The sequence below is a fragment of the Mobula hypostoma genome, chromosome 9 (assembly GCF_963921235.1).
Source record: "Mobula hypostoma chromosome 9, sMobHyp1.1, whole genome shotgun sequence".
NCBI lineage: Eukaryota > Metazoa > Chordata > Chondrichthyes > Myliobatiformes > Myliobatidae > Mobula > Mobula hypostoma.
In genome coordinates this window covers 43,724,017-43,748,038 of record NC_086105.1, presented here as the reverse complement: position 1 = coordinate 43,748,038, position 24,022 = coordinate 43,724,017, and the positions used below count along the sequence as shown (strand labels likewise).

Here is a 24,022-nt window from a genome sequence, read left to right as displayed (position 1 = left end):
TGACCATTGAAGGGGGAGGAACCTCCCTCACAGTCTGCGAGTGGGAAAAGTGGTCATTTGAGCCCAGAAACTGAGTCAGTCTTCGCTTAGTGTTGTGATTTCAGCTTCTTGAACAGCATTGTCTTTTAACCTTTAAAGTGTGTGATTCCAAGCTGGTACTTGAAACTTTTGAGGCAATTATAAGTTAACTAGTCTATGATTGCATACTTGTCACTGTGTTCAACAAGGCAATACATATAGAATCATTCCAAAACTCTGCGAGTGAGTGAGATTGATGCTGCCTTGTTTATACCAAATAAAACTCTGCCTCTCAGTATGCACAATCTAAAGTCTGCATTGTTAAAATATCTGAATTGGCAGGTGCCCCTGTCTGACCATATGTTTTGTGTGATATGGCTGATGATGTGAGCAAATGCTTTGCTTTCTTCCCCCCGTAGTGTGAAGATATTAAAAAGTGCGTCGTCTTGCCCTGGAGATCCCTTCGCACTGATGGCACTCCAAAAAAAAATTAAACTGAACCGGTTCTGAAAAATACGTGACCCAGCAGAAATCTTCACCTTCATGTTGACTGTTATAAGCACTTGGGGTTTCTGTTGGCTTCTTTCTGCCTTAAAGCTGAGGCTTTTGCATGGGGGGGGGGGGTACTTTGGCGTTCTGCCATTTAACTGTCACTCATTCTTTGGGGCTCTCCTCTGTTTTTGCGGATGGTTGTGAAGAAGAATTTCAGGATGAATATTGTATACATTTCTCTGAGATTAAATGTACCTATTGATATTTGAGCATCAGTTCTCTTGTGACACCCACGGCCGAAGAGAGGGTTGCGGATCTGAGAGGACGTCATGGGTTGATTGTAGAGGCACTTGGGGGAGAAAATGCAAGACGAAAAGTGATTTATTGAATAAGATGTTGGACCTTCTTGAATGCAAGTGAGCAAGTGGGAAAGTTGGGGAACATAACCCCATGTTTAGCCGCATCAGGGACGCTTCTATATATGTGTAAGCTGTCTAATCATTTATAAGGCATAATGACTTTTTTTTTCTTCTGCTTGCCAGGTAATCAAGAAATTGATCTGAATTTGCAAAGAACGTTTACAACTCAACTGGAACTGACGTTCCCCTCTGGGTAAGCAATTGAAATCATTTTCCATTTATTTCATTAAAGAATTGTGCTTCCAAGTGTGGAGCAAAGATTCAGAGAGGGTGAAGGAATTGATGGAATCCTGTTGCTGTTAGTGCTGCTGATGACACACTGCAAATGAACAAAGGGTCGAATGGTTAATAATTGGGGTGGGGGGGGAGAAGTGATATCTACAGTGCTTTTTAAACATCCAATCAACACTTTGAAACTAAATTACTGTGCATTTTCTTCCATCTGAAAGAAGAAATTCCATTTTTTTCAGTACAGTGTAATTCTGAGGAAGACTGTGTCGGTAGCGTTATGCTTAGGCACTCCTTTGAAAAGATGTTGTTAGCAGAGAGGAGTCAAAATACAGACAGGTTGATCACCCCCTACCTGAAATGCTTGGGGCCAGAAGTGTTTCAGATTTTGGATTTTTTTGGAGTTTGGAATAGTTGCATCCATATAACGAGATAGCTTGGGGATGGGACCCAAGTTAAGACACAAAATCCATTTACATCACATGTACAGCTTATGTATGTGCCCTGAAGATAGTTTTATATAATAGTTTTATAATGTTGCGCATTAAACAATAATATGTACATTGAACCATCAGGAAGATGAGCTACCACTACCTTGGCCACCCAGGTGGACAATCAGTGGTTATTTTGGAACCACCATTCTCGGCTCAGAATTTAATGCTGCCAGAAAGCTATCTTTGTTCATGTACTTAACAGTAAAATGATTACATACCTTTAATATAATGTGTGCAGGATAACAAAAGGAGCACCATATCTGGTCTGAAAAGTTTAAAAGGAGAGGGTACATCATCGTTGAGATCATTGTGAGGCGGCGCATCAGAAGCGGTTGAGGGACTTGGAAGCAGATGATCTCGGGATGAGGAGGCACTGTGCTGAATGGCTTTTTAAAATGTTTCTTCCAGTGTTGTCATCCTCATTAACAAGGGCTTTTGTTGTAACAATCGTTCTTTGATTTTATAAACTGACATTTTATGTTTTGCTGTGAATGCATTCTGCTCTAACCCTTCAATTTCTCTTCTGCTTCCTGATCATCACAAATCTTTAAAAAATGTAATGGTGTGCCTTAAATTTCTGCAACCGGCCTGTTGAATATTCACGATTGCCTTCAGTTTTCAGTTTGTTGTGAGAGATCTTTATTTGTTTCATGATCAGCATATCATTAAACAGCATGTGTTCTCTCCAGTGTTGATGAATCCACTCTTTCAAACACGATCAAGATCTTCATTTCCTGTTTTGCAGTGTTTTTCTATTTTTCCTTACCTTCAGCACAGAACTTTTAACAGTTTGTCCTTCAGATTGTAGATGGTGGTTGTTCCAACAATGTACTCTTCTGCCAGGTTATACATTTACACAGTTGTCAAGTTTTTCCAACCATTTGACCTTCTGTGTTGCAGGTAAACATAAGTGTTCCCTGTATTTCTTTACTCATGGGGTAACTGAAGGCCTTTTTGCCTTTTCAACAATATCTCACAGAGAATAAGCACACAACACATGGTAACCACTGTGAGTGATGCGCAAAGGTCTGGCTATGATAACTGCTGAAAACACACTGGAACCAACAGGGCCCCTCTCAGGGTATGTGAGGTCACTTCTCAGAACTGTCTGTGGTGCAAAAAGTCCTGCACATCGTCTGGAACCTTCCCAGCACCTTGCAGAATTTTCCATTTGTGGCGTCATGTAGGTGATCAAGAAAATTTCAGATGTGAATTTTTGGATAAGGAGTGGTCAACCTGTTGTGAGGTAGTGTTCGTTGGTACGTTGTCCACTCAGAAATCTGATGACACCGGAAGGGAAATTGCTGTTCCTAAAGATAGTGGGAACAGTGTGAAAATTGCGGTCACTGAGGCTTTCTACCTGAAAATCTGAAAATCAGCTTCGGTGTGCAGAGATGTCAGTATAGGGACAGGTGCAGTACCCACACTCTGTCACCAGGGGTCAGCAATTGGGCAAACTGCATGAATTACTGCTGGCCATGGATGGAGTTGAGGTTGGATGTTCAATGTGGTGACTGTCCTTCTGCCGTTTAAAAAAAAGGCAAAATGCAATCAGTGACAGAAAAAATAAATCACACATTCTAAAACTTGTTCATTAGGGTCGGTTAGCGGGTCGTTCGTTACTGTTTAAATGTTCTTCTAAGGGTTGGTTCTCACTTTCATTTATATCTGCAGATCCTTGAAATAACATTTCTGCCCTGTGATGATGGATAGAACGAACACTGCACTGCGGAAACGAAATCAGGTAAATCTAAAGTGGCTGCCGTGTTCTAAATGTAAATACTGGAATTTTCACCCACTGTTTTTGGACTTGTCTCAAGGTTCAGGCATACTGGAGTGATATTTTGGGTGAAATGGAAAAGATTCTGAAGATGGAGCTTGAACTGGACCCAGTGTCTTTTCTCTTAGGCTTACCCAGCACTCGTATTTTTAATGCACATCAGAAAAATCTTTTTAACATCCTGACTTTTTGTGCGAGGAAGAACATTTTACTTTGTTGGATATCCAATAAGGCCCCTGGACTTTTTGGTTGGCATAAATTAATCATGGAATACATTCCTTTGGACTTCTTGACATGTATGGTACACTCAAAAACAAATAGTTTTCATAAAACATGGCAACCTTTTCTGCAGTATGTAGATGTAAACCTGCCTGCTATACTAATAAAGGCTTTTGTATAGGATGTTGGGGTGATGTCTGTATTTTGATGGAAGTGTTCTGATAGCTGATATTTGTGAGGGGAAGAAATGTAAATATATCTGAAAATTGAAAGTTTTGTTATGCTGAGCAAAAAAAAATTTTAAAAACTTTAAAAAAAATCTAAAAAACTTAAAAAAAAAAGTGGCTGCCATTAAAATCAGGTTTTAATCTGCGACTCGTGTAGGTCGCAGTGTACAGAACAAAATCTAGTCGTATAGAGCCTGGCTGCCAAGCTGTTTCTACTGTGAATTATATTGCACATCAGAATGCAGCAGTTGCTGGATTATGTAAGGAGTCCGTTCTTGAGAACTGTCAGAAAGTTGAAACATCCCTTTTCTTTAGCTACCCTTATCGTATCGCTTGACGGTCCTTTCTTCTGTATTGTCAAATAATCACCTTAATACTACCCAGAATTAAATGAGTTGAATATATACTGTATCCGATCATTATCCCTACCTTGAAAAATGATTTAAAAACCTATGGGAGAGTTTGCGTGAGGTTGGATTTCTGTAAGTCAGGTCATTCGTAACCCTGGAGCCCCCGTTTCCCTTCTGTCACTGTATGTGCTGTGGGATAATTCCATCCTGGACACTGCCTGTAAAATGAGAGCATTGTATCTGGTGTGTGGCCACCTTGTGCAACTGGTTCATAGTCCCAGTGGTAATCCTCGACATCAGTTGTATTGCTATCACAGAGTCTCACCACATTAATATGCTGGGGAGACACCATTCACCAGAATCTCAACTGGACTTTTGCATAAACACTGGCAACAAAAGCAGGTCCAAGGCTGGATATCCTGCTGTGTATGATTCATTTCCTGACACCGCAAGACTTTTCCACCATCCGCAAGACAGTGTGATGAAGTACTCTCCTCTTGGCTGGACACGTGTCACTTCTGCCCTAAAGAGGCTCAGCAACCCTCCGGAATGAAACAGCCGGCCTGACTGGCACTTTTCCATCAATGGAATGTATAGTTCATTCCACCAGTGGCACACTCTGTAACGTGTGCCAGCTGTGAACTAAACTGGAATAGGTTACCTACATTACCAGGACAACACTCCTCCCCAAAGAGCCCAACTCCAAAAAGAACATAGATCCTAGATGTGTAGGGTCATCACCATCTGCAGATTCCTTTCCAGGTTAAATCCCATCCTCAGTGGAAACATGTCACCGTTCCTTCGTTATCACTGGGTCTGAAACCAAGAACCCAACACTTCGCGCCAGTTCCTTCACCACAGTGATTCAAGGAAGGAGCAAGCTACCAATTTCTCGGGGCTCAAGAAAGGGTGGGCGTTAAGTGCTGGTCTCGTCGGTGATGACCTTGTCTTCAAAAACCACGTGAAAGAAGATCACTTGGGAGGCACTCGTGTTTGTAGTTCTCTCTGACAAAGCCATGGGAGTAAGTGGTAAGCCGGTTGGTGCCCGTTAGTGTGAGCAGCAGCTAAGGAGGTGCACGTCATTCTGACGTGGAGCAGTGCTTCACATCAGAAGGCTGAAAAATGAAGGGGAATGTCACAGAAACACAGCAAGGAAACTGGCCCTTTGCCCCACTGAGTCCCTGCCGACCAACAACGTTAATTCCACAATAATCACATTTTGTATTCTCCCCATGTTTGCATCAACTCCTCCCAGATTTCACCATTCACCTACACAATTTACGCCGACCCACCAACCCATCATGAATTTGGAATGTGGGAGGGAACCGGGGCACTTGGAGGAAACCACACGGTCCCAGGGAGAACATGTAAGCTCCGCACTGAGAGTACCCGAAGTCAGGATCAAACCTCGGTCTCTGGCAGTGTGAGGTATACTTTATACTTTATTGTCGCCAAACAATTGATACTAGAACGTACAATCATCACAGCGATATTTGATTCTGTGCTTCCCACTCCCTGGATTACAAATCGATAGTAAATATTAAAAATTTAAATTATAAATCATAAATAGAAAATAGGAATATGGAAAGTAAGGTAGTGCAAAAAAAACCGAGATGCAGGTCCGGATATTTGGAGGGTACGGCCCAGATCCGGGTCAGGATCCGTTCAGCAGTCTTATCACAGTTGGAAAGAAGCTGTTCCCAAATCTGGCCGTATGAGTCTTCAAGCTCCTGAGCCTTCTCCCAGAGGGAAGAGGGATGAAAAGTGTGTTGGCTGGGTGGGTCGTGTCCTTGATTATCCTGGCAGCACTGTTCCGACAGCGTGCGGTGTAAAGTGAGTTCAAGGACGGAAGATTGGTTTGTGTGATGTGCTTTGCCGTGTTCACAATCTTCTGCAGCTTCTTCCAGTCTTCTTGTAGCAACAATGCCAACTGTGCCACTTTCCTGCCCACTTTGAAATCGAATGGAGGACTACAAAAGAAGGCATAAATGAAACACTTGCTCTGGGTCTAAATCTGATGCTTGGAAATGCAGTTCTCTGAGGTACCTCAGTCTTCAACACTGATGTTGTGGACTCCTCATTACAAGGATCAATGGAAAAGTTTCTTCACTTGGATAATTAAGTTGAAAATCCATTTATAACATTACAGGCAATGGGAATCTTCCCATTATCAGCTGAAATATCTTTTGTGGCTGAGATTCAATCTTCTCTGTCTTTAATCGAGGTGGTTTTTATCTCAGGTGTGAGGCTAATCATTAAACAGAGATAGAATATATTCAAATGTAAATCTAATTCTTCGACCAAGTCTCTAATTATATTAGAGTTTCTCTTGGAAGTTTTCAGTTTTGGCAAAGAGCTAAGTAACTGATTAAATATTGACAACATTTCAGAGGTAATATTTATCAAAGCAACATAAAAAAATAATAACAAGCAAGCAATTTGGCCCCCTGTACTCGCCGTGACATTCAATATGTGTTGTCTTTTACTTCTGTTACAACCATTATACCTTCAGTAATAGCTTTCAACAATAATGATAATTTAGGCACAGAGAGGATCTTTATTTCCTGACAAGTACCTTTATTGGCTCAGCTAGCAAACACATTAATTTACCGAACTAAACACATACCCACTAGGTTGCCCTGATCCGCCATGGAAAGTCAAAGAAGAAAAAAGGTAATACCTGGGGAAAAGAGTCTACGCTGACCAGACATTCCTCATGGTCCCGATGTGATCTTCGCGTCTCCGACGTGGGGTCCTCCACATCCGCGATCCTCTTATTCTTTTCCTTATCAGATCAGTCTATGGTGTTTCAATTTCATTGGCTGAAAGTCAATTGATGGACCTGCGTCAGTTTCTCATTGGATATTGTCAAGGCTACCATCATTATTGCTTTATGGCTCTCTGTTCAGCCTTGGGCCTTGGGTGATTTAGTTCATTCTGTCTAACTTAGCCTGGTTAAACCCAGTATAACAAGGTCAGCCAAACACTGGGCCACAGATCACAGATTGTTGCTTCTGCAAGTCTGCATTTTACATCGTGAAAAGCTTCTTACCCAAGAATGGTCTCGGGTTTCTTAAATCATTAGCAGAAACTTCTTGAGTTCACATTCATTTGCTCTGCTTAAGTTATCCTGGAGCAAGAATCAGTTCACCAAACAGTTCACAAAATGTCAGCTGCAAGGACACTCTCACAAAATGGCCACCTCCACACCTGCCACCACATGGCATGAATGTGTATGTTTGTTTTGTCTGTTTCCACTCTCCTTACCTCATTCCTGTTCACTGATGAGTAGATTGTAGTTCTTACTGGCCAACACCTCACTTCTTTAAGCTAACTAACTTTACATCATCACTTGTTTCTTTTCTTATTATAAAATCTATCAGTTTTTGTTTTGGAATATATTCAGGAATTGAGATTTACACGGGTAGAGAATTCAGTGACTCAGCCTCCACAGCCCCTTTTGTGGAGAATTGAGAAAGTTTCTTCTTCATTTAATCCTGAGTGACTGATCTCTGGTTGCGAGACTGTGATCTCGGTTTCTGAGCACCCCATACAGGGGAAACGTCTTCCCCGCACCCACACCATGAAGCCCTGTATGAATATTGTACATTTCAAAGAGGAGCTTGTCTCATTCTTTCAAACCCATGAGAGTATGAGCTAATATGCTTAATTTCTGTTCAGTGGACAACCCTAACATCTCAGGAGTTAAGCAGGTCTCCTGTTGGGCAGACGATACAAAATCTTGAAAGCATGTACGACTATGCTCAAATGATAGCATCTATCCTGCTGTTATAAGACTATTGAATGGCTCCCTCGAACAATAACATGGACCCTTGACCACACAATCAACCTTGTAATGATTTGCACCTTGTTGTCTACCTGCACTACACTTTCCCTGTAGCTGTTACACTTTATTCTGCATTCTGTTACTGTTTTACCTTGTACTGGCTGAATGCACTGTGTAAAAAGAAAAAAAAAATACCAGTATGAACAGTGTGCAAGGCCAGCCTTTCACTGTAGCTCAGTGCATGCGACAATAAAAACTAATCTGCAGAGAGATAGCAGGTAACTGCAGGAAACATAAAGTTGTGGTGGTAGGGGATTTTAATTTTCCATACATTGATTGGGACTCCCATACTGTTAGGGGTCTAGATGGTTTAGAGTTTGTAAAATGTGTTCAGGAAAGTTTTCTAAATCAATATATAGAGGAACCAACTAGAGGGGATGCAATATTGGATCTCCTGTTAGGAAACGAATTAGGGCAAGTGACAGAAGTCTGTGTAGGGGAGCACTTTGGTTCCAGTGATCATAACACCATTAGTTTCAATTTGATCATGGACAAGGATAGATCTGGTCCTAGGGTTGAGGTCCTGAACTGGAAGAAGGCCAAATTTGAAGAAATGAGAAAGGATCTAAAAAGCGTGGATTGGGACAGGTTGTTCTCTGGCAAAGATGTGATTGGTAGGTGGGAAGCCTTCAAAGGGGAAATTTTGAGAGTGCAGAGTTTGTATGTTCCTGTCAGGATTAAAGGCAAATTGAATAGGAATAAGGAACCTTGGTTCTCAAGGGATATTGCAACTCTGATAAAGAAGAAGAGGGAGTTGTATGAAATGTATAGGAAACAGGGGGTAAATCAGGTGCTTGAGGAGTATAAGAAGTGCAAGAAAATACTTAAGAAAGAAATCAGGAGGGCAAAAAGAAGACATGAGGTTGCCTTGGCAGTCAAAGTGAAGGATAATCCAAAGAGCTTTTACAAGTATATTAAGAGCAAAAGGATTGTAAGGGATAAAATTGGTCCTCTTGAAGATCAGTGTGGTCGGCTTTGTGCGGAACCAAAGGAAATGGGGGAGATCTTAAATAGGTTTTTTGCGTCTGTATTTACTAAGGAAGCTGGCATAAAATCTATGGAATTGAGGGAATCAAGTAGTGAGACCATGGAAACTGTACAGATTGAAAAGGAGGAGGTGCTTGCTGTCTTGAGGAAAATTAAAGTGGATAAATCCCCGGGACCTGACAGAGTGTTCCCTCGGACCTTGAAGGAGACTAGTGTTGAAATTGCGGGGGCCCTGGCAGAAATATTTAAAATGTCGCTGTCTACGGGTGAAATGCCGGAGGATTGGAGAGTGGCTCATGTTGTTCCGTTGTTTAAAAAAGGATCGAAAAGTAATCTGGGAAATGATAGGCCGGTGAGTTTAACGTCAGTAGTAGGTAAGTTATTGGAGGGAGTACTAAGAGACAGAATCTACAAGCATTTGGATAGACAGGGGCTTATTCGAGAGAGTCAACATGGCTTTGTGCGTGGTAGGTCATGTTTGACCAATCTGTTGGAGTTTTTCGAGGAGGTTACCAGGAAAGTGGATGAAGGGAAGGCAGTGGATATTGTCTACATGGACTTCAGTAAGGCCTTTGACAAGGTCCCGCATGGGAGGTTAGTTAGGAAAATCCAGTCGCTAGGTATACATGGAGAGGTGGTAAATTGGATTAGACATTGGCTCGATGGAAGAAGCCAGAGAGTGGTGGTAGAGAATTGCTTCTCGGATTTCCGGTAGCGCTCATGGAGTGAACTCGCGTTCTTGACTCGCTCCATTACCTCTGAGTTTTTCTTCTTATGATCAGCTATGTTTTAATTAACCATTAAGGCATCAACTTTTACAATACTTTGAAACAAATTGGGCTCTTCGATAATCGGATGCGTTTAAGGTCTGCTATGTCTAAGAATGGAAAAAACGGGAAGGACGGCAAACCTCCGGGTAGACCGAAAGGTACCGATTTCCCTCCGACTGAACCACCGGTGACTTTGAAAGCTATATCGGAGCTAATTCGTGAGGAAATTTCAACTAGCTTCCAGAAAATTGCCGATTCAATCGAGAAGATACAAATATCTATTACGGAACATCTGTCGGCTATATCTGATCTTCAAAAATCCACGCAACAAAGTGAGCTCAAGATGGAGAAAATCGAAGAAGCAATTAATGTAATGAAGAAGAAACTTGACTTTCTGACCTTTAAAAACTCTGACTTAGAATCCAGAATGCGATGGCAGAATCTTCGAATGATTGGGGTGCATGAAGCTGTTGAATCTGATAACCCTATGAAGTATTTTTCTCAACTTTTAAAAGATGCATTTCCTACTATATTTCCTGACCAACCACCGTTATTGGATCGTGTTCACAGAGTTCCATCATACTCGCCTAAGATAAACCTCGACATGTCATTTTACGTTTTCATTACTTTCAAGACAAGGAGAAACTGTTTCGTTTCGTTCGATCTAAAGGTTACATTGATTTTCTGGATCTCAAGTTCCGATTTGTGGAGGATCTCAGTAAACCAATCTGGGATCAACGGGTTCGTTACAGATCTGTGATGTCGGACCTCTACAAGATGGATTTAAAACCAGCGCTGCTTTACCCTGCACATTTAAGGATTCGTACGTTGGATGGAGCCCTCCGTTTTTTTGAATCTCCATCGGATGCCCAGAGTTATCTGGATCAATTTTCACCTTCAACATCTTAATTGTAATTTTTAACTATCTCCGTTGATCGGAGGTTGTGAATTTGTCGGTCTTAATTTTTTTTTGCCCTAATGGGCAGAAAAGTTTATTTTTGATTATTTAATATGGTTGCTAAACTTTCTTTTTAACTGCGTCATTTCTTTCTTTTTCCCAGGGGATTCTGGGCGGTTATTTCCTCACCGTCATTTTACGTATTTCCTTTGTGGCCTTAAATTTTGCAGTTTTTTTAAATCTATTTTGTTTTGTAGGTTTTTATAACTAGTTTATGTTAATAATCTCATTTTTTTTTGTTTTGTTTACTCATGGGTCTGGGGTTTATTGCGGTTTTTTAAATATTTTCTGGCTTTTACTCTGTTATATTATGTGTTTTATTTTAATTGAGTTATCTTTTTTTATTCTTTTACTGTTTTATAATCAGCTGATCTTTTTTATATTTACACTTTTTTTTAGGGAGCGTATACTGGAAGTCATGGGGGTAGTTTTAGTGCTCGCCTCTTTCGGGCTGGTCTGCGTTAGATTTAGCCTTGGGGTCATGGGGTGGGGGTGGTGGGAGAGGCTTCACGTTTTAGTTTTCTTCTTCTTGGGCTATGTACATTATTGAAGTATTGGTTGCGTTCTTCTTCCCGGTATCTCTTGTATGTTCTGTTCCCTTTCCGCGTTCGTGGGTCGAGCCTATCGTCAATCCTCCTTTTTGCGGGTTGACTTTAGGGTTTATGGAGTCTATTATTAATTTTGTCTCCTGGAATACTAATGGTCTTAATCATCCTATTAAAAGGAAAAAAGTTTTTAAAGTGTTCCGGAGACTTAAAGCACAAATTTTATTTTTACAGGAGACCCATGTGCAGAGGGGGGACAGACTACGTTTTTTTAAATTCTGGAAGGGACAACGGTTTCATTCGAACTCCAATGCTAAGATTCGAGGCGTCTCTATTTTTATAGACTCCTCAGTTACTTTTATACAACATGATATTATTTCTGATCCGAATGGTAGATTTCTATTGGTTAATGGTCTACTACTTAATAACAAGGTAGTTTTGGTTAATGTCTATGCTCCTAATATGGACTGTCCGGAATTTTATAAATCATTATTTAATCAGTTCCCGAATTTGAATGAGTTTACATTGATCTGGGGCGGAGATCTTAATACCTGTTTGTCTCCAGCTTTGGACCGTTCGGCTCCTCTACGGACCTTACCTAATAAATCTGCAACTTTAATTCATTCCTTTCTGATTCTGGGTCGACGGACATTTGGCGTTTTTTGCATCCTCAGGAAAAAGATTTTTCTTTTTTTTCACATGTTCACCATTCCTATTCAAGAATTGATTATTTCTTTATTGATTCTCGTCTTATTTCCTCAGTGATTAAATGTGATTATGGCTCTATAACCATTTTGGATCATGCTCCACTTAAGCTTTCTATTAAAATTCTGGCCAATATACAAAATAATAGACAATGGCGTTTTAATTCGCTGTTGCTTCAGGACTCGGACTTTGTTAACTTTATGAATGAACAGATTGATCTTTTTTTTACAATTAACTATACAGAGGATATTTCTGTGAACATTCTTTGGGATACTTTTAAAGCTTATATTCGTGGTCAGATTATCTCGTATTCTGCTGCTTTGAGGAAGAAGCTGAAGCAGGAGGAGTTGGTAATTGTGGACAAGTTTAAGGAAATTGATAAGAACACAGTTTATTACTTTCGTCCTCGATTGTAAACCAATTAAAGAAAACTAAGTGAATTTTATGTACACAGTGACAAAATTGGCAAACTGTTGGCTAATCAACTGAAGTCTAATTATGCTAAATCTCAAATTAATCAGATTTATAACCAAAATGACCGACTGATACTTGATCATGTGGGGATTAATCAAACCTTCTGTGATTTTTGTTCTTCCTTATATCAATCAGAGTCTCCTCGAGATTCTAAATATATGAATGATTTTTTAGATAATCTAGACTTCCCTGAGATTTCACAGGATATGTCTTCTATGTTAGATACTCCCATTACCACAGATGAGATTAAGAATGTTATTTTCTCTATGAATTTGGGGAAAGCTCCTGGCCCTGATGGGTTTACCGTAGAATTTTATAAATGTTTCGCTCCTTCATTAATCCCTTGGTTTTGTAGGGTTTTTGAGGCTTCATTAAAACTTGGTAAACTTCCTGAATCTTTCAATAGAGCGTCAATCTCTCTAATATTAAAGAAGGATAAAGATCCTGCTCAATGTGCATCTTATAGACCAATATCTTTATTAAATGTTGATTCTAAAGTTTTTTCTAAGTTATTAGCCAATAGATTAGAAAAAGTACTTCCTTCTATTATTTCGGAAGACCAAACGGGTTTTATTAAAGGTCGTTACTCTTTTTATAATATTCGCACACTGTTAAATATTGTTTATACTCCCTCACAAAATGTTCCTGAGTGTGTTATCTCTTTAGATGCTGAGAAAGCTTTTGATAGAGTAGAATGGCCTTATTTATTTAAGGTGCTTGAAATGTTTAATTTTAGCTCGAAATTTATATCCTGGATTAAACTGTTATATCATTCTCCTGTGGCCTCGGTCCGTACTAACTCTTTAAGTTCACCTTTTTCCCCTCTTTTTCGAGGTACTCGACAAGGTTGTCCTCTTAGTCCTTTATTATTTGATATTGCATTAGAACCTCTTGCAATTGCCATTCGAGAATCTCCAAATATTACTGGGATAACTTGGGGCTTAAAGTCCCATAAAATATCACTCTATGCTGATGACTTACTTTTATATATTTCTAATCCCCAAAAATCCATCCTGGCTGTTTTAGAGCTATTAGCACAATTTGGTCTTTTTTCAGTAAGGGTGAACTTTTCCCGATTAATAAACAACTTCCCTTATATCATAACTTTCCATTTAAATTGATTAATAATTATTTTTCATATCTTGGGATTAAAATTACTTGTAAATACAAAGATTTATTTAAGATTAACTTTTTACCATTAATAGACCAAATTAATTCAACTTTCATCTAAATGGTTTCCTTTATATTTATCTTTGATTGGTCGTATTAATGCAGTTAAGATGTTTTTTTTGCCAAAATTTTTATATATATTTCAGGCATTACCAATCTTTGTTCCAAAATCTTTTTTTGACAAAGTCGACTCCAAAATTTCTTCATTTATTTGGCAAAATAAAAACCCGAGACTGGGTAAAATACATTTACAGAAAGCTAAGAGAGATGGAGGCTTAGCATTACCTAACTTTAGATTTTATTATTGGGCAATTAATATTCGACATATGAAATTCTGGTTACTTGACCAGGATATACTATCCATTCCTAAATGGGTAGCATTGGAATTACAATCTGTTCAGGGTTATACACTTGGCTCTATTTTAGGTTCCTCTCTTCCTTTTGATTTGAAACGCCTTAAACAGGTGTCTAACCCGATAGTTAAATATACCTTACGTATTTGGTTTCAATTCAGAAAATTTTTTGATCTTAATCAATTTGGGTTAGCGATTCCTATTTTAGGTAACATATTTTTTCCTCCCTCTTTTACGGATCGTGCTTTTCAAATTTGGAAGACTAAGGGTATTTCACGGTTTTTGGATTTATTTTTAGATGGTTCCCTTATGTCTTTTGAACAATTATCTAATAAATATAATTTATCAAGAATACATTTTTTTAGATATCTACAAGTTAGAAATTTCCTAAGTACTATACTTTCTTCCTTTCCAATGCTTCCTCGTACATACATTTTAGATACTATAATTAACCTTAATCCATGTCAGAAAGGTGCATCGGCTATGATTTATAATATTATTATGAAACTTAGGAAAGCTCCATTTGATAAGATTAGGGTAGATTGGGAACAGGAATTGGGGCTTACCATTTCCGTGGATGACTGGGGGCAGATTTTACAATTAGTCAATACTTCCGCTATCTGTGCTAAACATTCCCTATTTCAATTTAAAGTTGTTCATAGAGCACATATGTCCAAAGATAAATTAGCGCGCTTTTATTCTCATATTAATCCTTTTTGTGATAGATGTCCGGGGCAGATAGCCTCTTTAACTCATATGTTTTGGTCTTGCCCTACTCTGGAAACTTTTTGGAGAGACATTTTTAATATTATCTCCAAGGTATTGAATATAGATATCTCTCCTCACCCTATTACTGCTATCTTTGGACTACCTAAAATTTCCAGTAATCTTTCCCCTTCAGCCCGTAGAATGATTGCATTTCTTACTTTAATGGCGAAAAGATGTATCTTACAACATTGGAAAGAGCTTAATGCTCCAACTACCTTTTTTTGGTTTTCTCAGACGATATTATGCTTGAATTTGGAGAAAATTAGAAGCAATCTTTCTGACTCCTCATTTAAATTTGAACAGACCTGGAGATCTTTTATTCAATATTTTTATTTAATGTAATATATACCCTTCTTGTTTTTGTTTTACTGTTTTTAATGGAGGTCGGGATTGAGGACGTGATTTTAAGTTTTTTAACTCTGTTTGGTTTCAAGTTAGCACGTTGCTTTGCTTTGCTTTTAGTTAGTTGCACGGTGGTTTTTTTTGGGCTTATTTTTCCTTTTCTCTATTGATATATATATAAAAATTAGTATACTATTATGTTACCTTGGTACGTTATGTTTAAATTACTTTGTTTGTATTTTTTTTTGTATTAATATCTTCTGTAATTTTATTATATTCTAACAGTGTATTAGTGCCTATATGGCTTACCTTTTTGTATACTTATTCAATAAAAAGATTTAAAAAAAAAGAAAGAGAATTGCTTCTCTGAGTGGAGGCCTGTGACTTAGTGGTGTGCCACAGGGATCAGTGCTGGGTCCATTGTTATTTGTCATCTATATCAATGATCTGGATGATAATGTGGTAAATTGGATCAGCAAGTTTGCTGATGATACAAAGATTGGAGGTGTAGTAGACAGTAAGGAAGGTTTTCAGAGCCTGCAGAGGGACTTGGACCAGCTGGAAAAATGGGCTGAAAAATGGCAGATGGAGTTTAATACAGACAAGTGTGAGGTATTGCACGTTGGAAGGACAAACCAACGTAGAACATACAGGGTTAATGGTAAGGAACTGAGGAGTGCAGTGGAACAGAGGGATCTGGGAATACAGATACAAAATTCCCTAAAAGTGTCGTCACAGGTAGATAGGGTCGTAAAGAGAGCTTTTGGTACTTTGGCCTTTATTAATCGAAGTATTGAGTATAAGAGCTGGAATGTTATGATGAGGTTGTATAAGGCATTGGTGAGGCCGAATCTGGAGTATTGTGTTCAGTTTTGGTCACCAAATTATAGGAAGGATATAAATAAGGTTGAAAGAGTGCAGAGAAGGTTTACAAGGATGGTGCCGGGACTTGAGAAACTTAGTTACAGAGAAAGGTTGAATAGGTTAGGACTTTATTCCCTGGAGCGTAGAAGAATGAGGGGAGATTTGACAGAGGTATATAAAATTTTAAAGGGAACATCAGGGGGGGCTTCTTCACACGGAGAGTGGTGGGAGTATGGAATGAGCTGCCAGACGAGGTGGTGAATGCAGGTTTTTTTTTAACATTTAAGAATAAATTGGACAGATACATGGATGGGAGGTTTATGGAGGGATATAGTCCGTGTGCAGGTCAGTGGGACTAGGCAGAAAATGGTTCGGCACAGCCAAGAAGGGCCAAAGGGCCTGTTTCTGTGCTGTAGTTTCTATGGTTTTATGGTTCTAATTCCAATTCCATTTCACAGGTGCATCTAGGCATGTATATTATGGTGAGGAGCAGGCCACTTGTTCCCTTAAACCTGGGTAATTCAGCAAAATCTAGTCTGATCCTGCACTGCCAGTAACTCTCTTGTTTACCCGTTCCCACAATGAACTGTCTGTCCTCGGCCTTCACTACTGCCATAGTGATGTCAAACACAAACCATCTCGTACTCTGTTTGGTAGCTTGCAAAACAATGGTATGAAGTTTGAATATCCCTGTTTCAGGTAACCCACACCTACCACGTTACTTGCCCACTCCCACTCGTGCACTTAACTTGTCCCTCTCTTTACCCTCTTCCTTCTCTCCCCATGCCTTACCAGGACTCAATACCCTCTCCCCGCCTGGTTCCATCTGTCAGTCACCCACAAACCTATCTTCCTGGGTTTCCTCTCCCTTGTTTCACTTTTCTATTGCCTCCCCCTCCCCCCCACCCCCACCCCAGCCTCACCTGTGCCTATCACATAACAGCTGAGGTGTCCCTGCCCTCTCCCCACATGTCATTGGGGCGTAGGAGGAAACTCTTGTGGTCAGAGGGAGAACGTGCAGACTACGTGCAGAATTCACCGAAGTTCAGGATCGAACCAGTGTGCATCATAATACTATATTCTTGTCCTTGTCACTGGAGAATCTCGGAGACTCATCAAAACATCCTCACTGCCCCCCACCACCCCGGTCCCTTGCTCAGAGTGCAGTGGTGGGAAAGGAAGGGGGAATGTGGTGGGCACTGGGTCATTGTGTCCAAAGTTCAGCTTGGGCACACTCACCATGGACGTTGGCCAATCTGGATTAGAGACATGCGTTTCACATTTTGGAGTCGGCGACCCAGGTTCTCTCCATCCCCGTCTCGGGTGCCACTTGTGTGGAGTCTCCACGTTTGCCCTGTGGCCAAGTGGGTTTCTTCCGGGTGCTCCGTCTTCTTCCGACATCCCAAAGGTGTGTGGGGTGTGTAGGTTAGTGAGCCTCTGTGAGTTGTCCCTAGTGTGGAAGTGAGCGTAGAATCGATGGAATTTGATGAGAATGTGGGGAGAATAGGTTACTGGGGAAATGGGATTGCTCTGTGAGCTGCCATGGAATCGATGGGCTGAAATGGCTGCCTTTATGTGTCTTTTGGAAACAGGCTGCACTTGGATCGAGCAATAGGAACGGTGTTGGGGGAAGAAGCCACAGCTCAGGGCTTGGACAAGTAGTGCAGGTGCGCACAGATGTAGAAATACACTTACAGGCCTCTGGCAAGGTGCTAGGGATGTCAACCAGAATGGGGAGCCTGTATCCAGCCTGAGGTGGAACCCAGATTGCGGCATCTGCAGAGGGTTGCACTTCACTGCCAAGTGACATCGAGGCGTCACAGAGCAGTGCCTCCCCAGAGTCAATGCACCTCGGCGATCTCGGTTGAGTAACTGTCTCTGAACCTGCACCCGATGTTTCCGTGGAAAACAGACTGCTGTTCTGCGAGGGTAGCAGTGTCACCCGTTACAGAGTACAGTTTAGGAAGCGCTGAAAAGAAGACGCGAGCGTGCAGGAGCAGCTCACCTGATACAGCTCGGGGGAGCGTTGAAAGCACCTGCGTGAAAACAGTTGCTTTGTGTGTGGTTTCTAGGCCTGAGATTCACACTGTTGCTGCTTTTACTTGCTTGGCTCTTGGATTCTGCTGAAATGTGTTAATTATTCAAGTAAAATCTTTGAGAGAGGTGAGAAATGAATGATGCTGCAGAAGTATTTGAATGTCTGGACATGGTAAATGATTTTATCATTTATACCATTTGCCTTCCCTTTTTGTTCATTCTAGTGCAATAATCAGAATGAATCAGACATTGAAGAAAATAGGTTTCGGGTTCAAAAGACACTGAAGGACAAATATTGCCAGACAGACATCCATCACTATGGCTGCTGTGGACCAGGTACTTTCAACTGTCTTTGCCAATGAGTTCCATGGTTATATGAGCAATCAGGGGAGGTTCTCCTTTGTGAGTCTGGTGAAAGGGGCATTGCAACAGCACGTGAGCATTGAGGCACTTCCTTCCATCCCTTGCATACCCGCCTGGGAGGTGCCAGAACAGGCCCATTTGTCAGGAGTAATATTCAGAAACAGCACTTTAGCGAAAGGCGGCCGTTCAAAATGTTTCATCTTATTATGTGACTCCTTTCGCTTCAAGAAAGCAGTAATTGGCCTCAAATCCACCACAGTGCCCAAAGACAGTGTTATTCTTTGTTCGCAGGGAAATATTTTGTTTCTTATTAAAGTGAGAAATCTAGTAAGCATCAGTATGATTTATTGACGGTTGCTAAATGTGCACATGTAAACAAGCCCCTTTTGTTCTCTGTTCTGCTGACATGGGGGCAAGAATTTGTAGATGTCTCCTAGTCTGCAACATCATTAAAGGAATTGCATTCGCTTCCCTCTTGCTGCATTAAGATTTTATGGCCTTAAGTGAGCAGTCCAGCTTGAAAATAGTTCCATCTTAACATTAGTGTAGCACTGCATTCCTATCATTATGAAGCACCACAGCATCTAACATTGTATACAAGACCTTGGGAAATCTAAGCATTGCAGTGGTTTCATTATCTGTGTTTGAGATCAGTTTTACTTTATTGTTAAAACAATAATCTCATGCAATGGTAGGCATATGAGAGCTTTGCTGGGGTTGAGAAAATTTATTTGCCTGCTTAATGGAAAGAGGAAATGATCTGTACAACCTTTGTGGGACGAGCAGATTTTTAATGAAAATAAGCTTAGGTTTATTGCTAGTATAAACCTTTGGTGTAATTTAATCTTTAACCCAGGCTATGATGGTTATTTGACTCTATATCAAGTATGATGGACCATAGCTCTTTATATGTAAAGATTTTTTATTGTTTATTCACTTTCTAGCTTATGCACAGGAACTAGGCGACCCTCCTTTGTTACAACAGCAGCTTTCAACTTCAAAATCAGGAATTCAACAAATCATTGAGTGCTTCCGTACAGGTGAGATGTAATAGTCAACGGACAGATGGCTGCCTTCAGTATCTAATGAAACTGCAGGGTAAAAAGTGTTACTCTATATTGGTAAATAATGTCTGCAACAGATCATTATAGACATAATTTTTCTTAAAGATTTTAATTGAAGAGTAGGTGAAGCGAGGCAAAGGATTTATTGCTTTGCAGTCAGTGAGAACAATGCAAATACAATAACTTTGCTCTTTTTAATTACTGCATCAATTGGATTCTATTAACATAATTCACCGCTGCTGCATAACATTGAGATTTAATGATAATATAATGCCCAAAATTAAACTGTTGAATCTTCCTGTCTCTTTGGAGTACATGTTTCATCTTAATTTCTTGGATTGCCTTTTATTTGCAGAAGTTGTTTGTGGGAATAGCAGTTGCATGAATATAGTTTTATATCTTGCCAATGAGATACTGGTGACGCTTTCAAATTTTGTTTTCAGTGGCTGTGTAATATTCTCTTACATGTTGGTCTTCCATTAGATGTATATGTCAATGTTTGGTCACTTGAGGCCATGAAAGGCCAGGTTTGATTATGAAAAGGCAGTGAGTGCAATTGAGAAGGAAATGGGTGGTATGATATGTTGGCAAAGAAAATCAGTGATATATGAAAGCAAAAGTGAACCTTAATTTCTTTGTGATTGTAGACAGCTGATTAGTTTGATTTTGTGGAATATTAAAAAAGAAAACAGGAGCATGAGTAGGCCATTCGGTACCCTCGTATGACAATGGCTGATCTACCCAGGCCTCGTCTCCTCTTCTGTGCCAACTCCCTCGCAACCTTACAAAAAGTTATCGACTTCCTCTTTCTGTGATCCAGCCACGAGCAGGGAGCTCCAGAGATTTGTAATACTTTGAGAGAAGTCACTCCACAGTTTAAAATTACTGTGCTCTTTTCTTGTGATTCTGTCCTCTCACTCAAGGTTCCCCTGTTAGAGGAAACATCTTGACCTTTGCTTGCCCTGTCCTCTTTTTCATTAGGATCTTGCATGTTTCAGTAAGACCCACCTTCAATACTCTAAACTGCAAAGAATAACTTAAGAATACTATAATTTCTGTAGCCCTTCTTGACAAGACAACCCTTTCATCCCAAAAAATTAGCCTAATAAATCTCTGTTGGACTGCTTCCAATGTTGCTAAACACAATTCACTGAAATACAACTGTTGATTCTGCAGTACCAGTCCTCCAGAACAAAATACTTTTGAGAGACATGGAACAACAGATTTATTGATTTCTGTCTGCTCCCTAGAAACAGGACCAAGGACATTAATTTGCTGGAGCTCACCTATAGAACTGTCTAGAATCTAAACTAATGTCAGGGCCCATGAATAGAAATAAATTTAACACCTCTCTGTGTCACTCATGGGATGCCTAGTTCCATTTCTATCACAGACCTTGCTATACTAATCTCGGCATATTCATTGATAATGTAACTGGATGTTTTAAAAATCTATAAGGCATTTTGGTGCACAATGACAAACAGCTGGGTCTTGCATTTTTAATATTTTCCCCATGTATGTTCACTTTGTGTCTGTTTCTACAAATTTATAATTTTAACTAAATGCGTTTGGTTTTTGTAAGAAGCATTGGAAATGATATTTATTAAATATTGATGTTTAAGGAAATCTTTGAGGTTTTATTGAATACAGATGTTGTTTTATGCATACAGGAACTGCACAATTGAAACACATTCTATTGAAAGAAGTGGACACTATCTTTGAATGCAAGTTATGTCGAAGTCTGTTTAGGGGTTTGCCCAATCTGATTACACATAAAGAATTCTACTGCTTCCAAAGTCAGAAGATGAATGACCGTAAGTTAATGGAACAATTTATTTTTTTGAAGGGGTCAACATTTATGGATTTTTAATACTGAATTCTCAAATTTGATAGCTCCCCTTATTGCTGTGGCCCTGGAACAGACGAACTTGCTCTTTGTGTTTCTGGTTTTGTTTCAAATGCCAACGTTGGTATCTATTTTGATGGAAATTATACTTTGTAGGGATTTAACTTGCAAAAAGTTATTATATCTGATGTTCTAGAAATGGGAGCTCATTGGATAACAACTCCCTTGTGACATGAAGCAGCTTTTAATGTTAGAGATCTGATTTACCATCCTTTTGAAATCCATACTAAGTATCTGCTAACTAAAGAGAAATATGCCATTGGTGTACCTCCAATCTATGCTCTGTGACTGTGTCTGCATTGACATTAATCTATTGGTAGGATTGAACTATAGGAAGTATCGTGTTTGAACCAGTTCATTTTAAAATTATGCTAATGGTTTCAATTTTATGTAAACATACTTCGATGTATTCTGGCCAAATACTTTTACCCTCTCAGAAACAGATAATACTTGAACCATACAGTTAAGTCAGGCAGCATCCAGGAAGAAAGGATCAACTTTTCAGGTCAATGGCTCTTTCTCCCTGTGCCTTTATGCACATAAATCGAAGTGTCACTTCATGTGCAAAACACTTGACACTGTAACATAATCAGTTAAGCATTAAGTTCCAAGTATAGTGGATAAGTTTACTCATATTTGTAACTTTTCATGCAGGTGGATACATGAATAAAATTGGAATCTAAACTAACATTACAGTATAGTGAAAATAAAATTGGCAGAAGAAAGGTTTGAAATATTTATAAATATGAAAATAACTTCTGTAACGAGAGAGCTATGGATGGTGGTAAACCCAATTGCAGACTGTCTAGAATTAACTCAGACTCAAAATAAACAGAAGAACACAAGCGAAATCACAAACTGTAGTACTAGAAATGGAGCTCTTATGATTGAACACAGAGTGCTCAGCACATGACCTTTAAATACAGACTTTCCATGAAAGAATGTGACAGGCAATAATTGGCAGTCTGGGTCTAAATGGAACAGCGGCAGCTAACCACACTCCATGGAACTGGAGTGCTGAAACTTGGATACTTGCTGCTGTTCAGTCGGGACCATGGCATATCAATAGATCATGCTGTCATAAAATTGAAGGTTGCAGTTTTTATGTCACCAGCTCACTGTCTTCTCAAGAAAACTTTTGTTGAAGAAACCTTGGTACAGAACCCCTCGCTGATCCTGCTCCCATCATGATAACGAAGGTTGAGTTGGGTCAAAGGATGCCCAATTGACAATGCTGATGAACAATATAGGGTTCAAATGCAAGCGTAACTCTTGCATACTTTCCTGGTACTGTGTTCAAATCTTTACAGGGTAGGCTTAGATTCCTTGGTTAGTGGGCCAACAGTTCAATTATCTCTGTCAAAGATAGTTGTGTCATGAATATTAAGTGATATGTAATCTATGCACCCTTGTGTGGTACCCAATGGACAGTTAAATTTAAATAGAGTTGATTCATTCATTCTTCTCCAGAGAGCTCCATTGCTTTGAATTGAAAGAAAAATTATAACACAGATTTAAGTTTTGGAGCCAGTCTGACTTTTTGACTTCTACATTAAAAATACACAGACTAATGGTAAAAAATCAAAATAATTTGTGCATACTCTAATTAATAATGTGTATTAACTCTACAGCTACACCAACAATAAATCCAAGCATCTTTCTGTCTTAATTTTTTTCCGAAAAATTTTGGAGAATTGAACACACATATTGCATGATTCAACAATTTTTCTCCTTTCTCTCTCTCCTTCCTTGCTTCCAATTTTTTTCATGTTCAAAGTAAATATGTTATCAAACTGCGTATATGTCACCATATACGATCCTGAGATGCATTTTCTTGTGTGCTTTGTGTGTTCAATAGTTCAGTAATGTTTGAGTAATATTGTAAATATATTATTTGATTGACCATTCTTTGTTGTTTAAATAATTATGGTTATATGTACAAAGTACATGAATGGCATGTGTCATCACTCCAGCACGTGATCTGTGCGCATTTCGCTTAAAGTAAAAACAAAGTTAGACTCTCATTCCCGGCTTTGTTTTCCTTTCAATCAGTATTTACGTTTTAGAGTTAGAAAACATAATAGTGGTGATGAGGTATTTTAAATCAAACCTGAGCTGACTACCTACCTATTGAAGCGCAGTGAGACATCAGAGTTTTTTTTAAAAATCGCAGCGAGAAATGGTTGAGATTTTTTTTAAAAAGTGTGGCACGTTTGTTTTCTTCAGAGCAGCTCGTTTTCTTTGCAAAGGAAAGCAATCAGTTTTTTAAAAAAGCAGAAAATGGAAGAATTCATGGGCTCATAAGCAGTGAGAATTGGGTGATAATAATTTAAAGGAGCAGCAATGACTGGCTACCAGCAGAAAGATTGACACATTTGATTACAGGCCAGATAACTGGATATTGTATATGGAACGAATTGAGCAGTATTTTAAAGCAAATGGAATAGCCAGTGAGAAATAAGTAACAGTTTTGCTGAGTGCACTGGGTGGAAAAGCATAGAGATTGCTTAGAAGTTTAACTGCTCCAACCAAACCAGCTGAAATGAGGTTTCCCTTATCGTGAGAGTAAAGCTGGAATATTTAGAAATGAAATTATTGTCGTTGCTGAATGTTTTGGGTTTCATAAGTGGAATCAAAAGGAA

The 24,022-nt window shown here is 39.4% G+C and overlaps 1 protein-coding gene across 4 annotated transcripts in view; it reads left to right on the top strand.

Annotated features, from left to right (window-relative positions):
• znf800a (zinc finger protein 800a) overlaps positions 1–24,022 on the top strand; it is a 136,737-nt gene that overhangs the window by 73,967 nt on the left and 38,748 nt on the right. For all 4 annotated transcript variants that reach the window (XM_063058172.1, XM_063058171.1, XM_063058173.1 and 1 more), the window contains 5 exons: positions 1,053–1,122; positions 3,326–3,395; positions 18,272–18,383; positions 19,355–19,450; positions 21,145–21,288. In XM_063058172.1, the coding sequence (XP_062914242.1) occupies positions 3,354–3,395; positions 18,272–18,383; positions 19,355–19,450; positions 21,145–21,288 (394 nt within the window). In that variant the 5' untranslated portion in view covers positions 1,053–1,122; positions 3,326–3,353. The remainder of the gene's footprint in view (positions 1–1,052; positions 1,123–3,325; positions 3,396–18,271; positions 18,384–19,354; positions 19,451–21,144; positions 21,289–24,022) is intronic.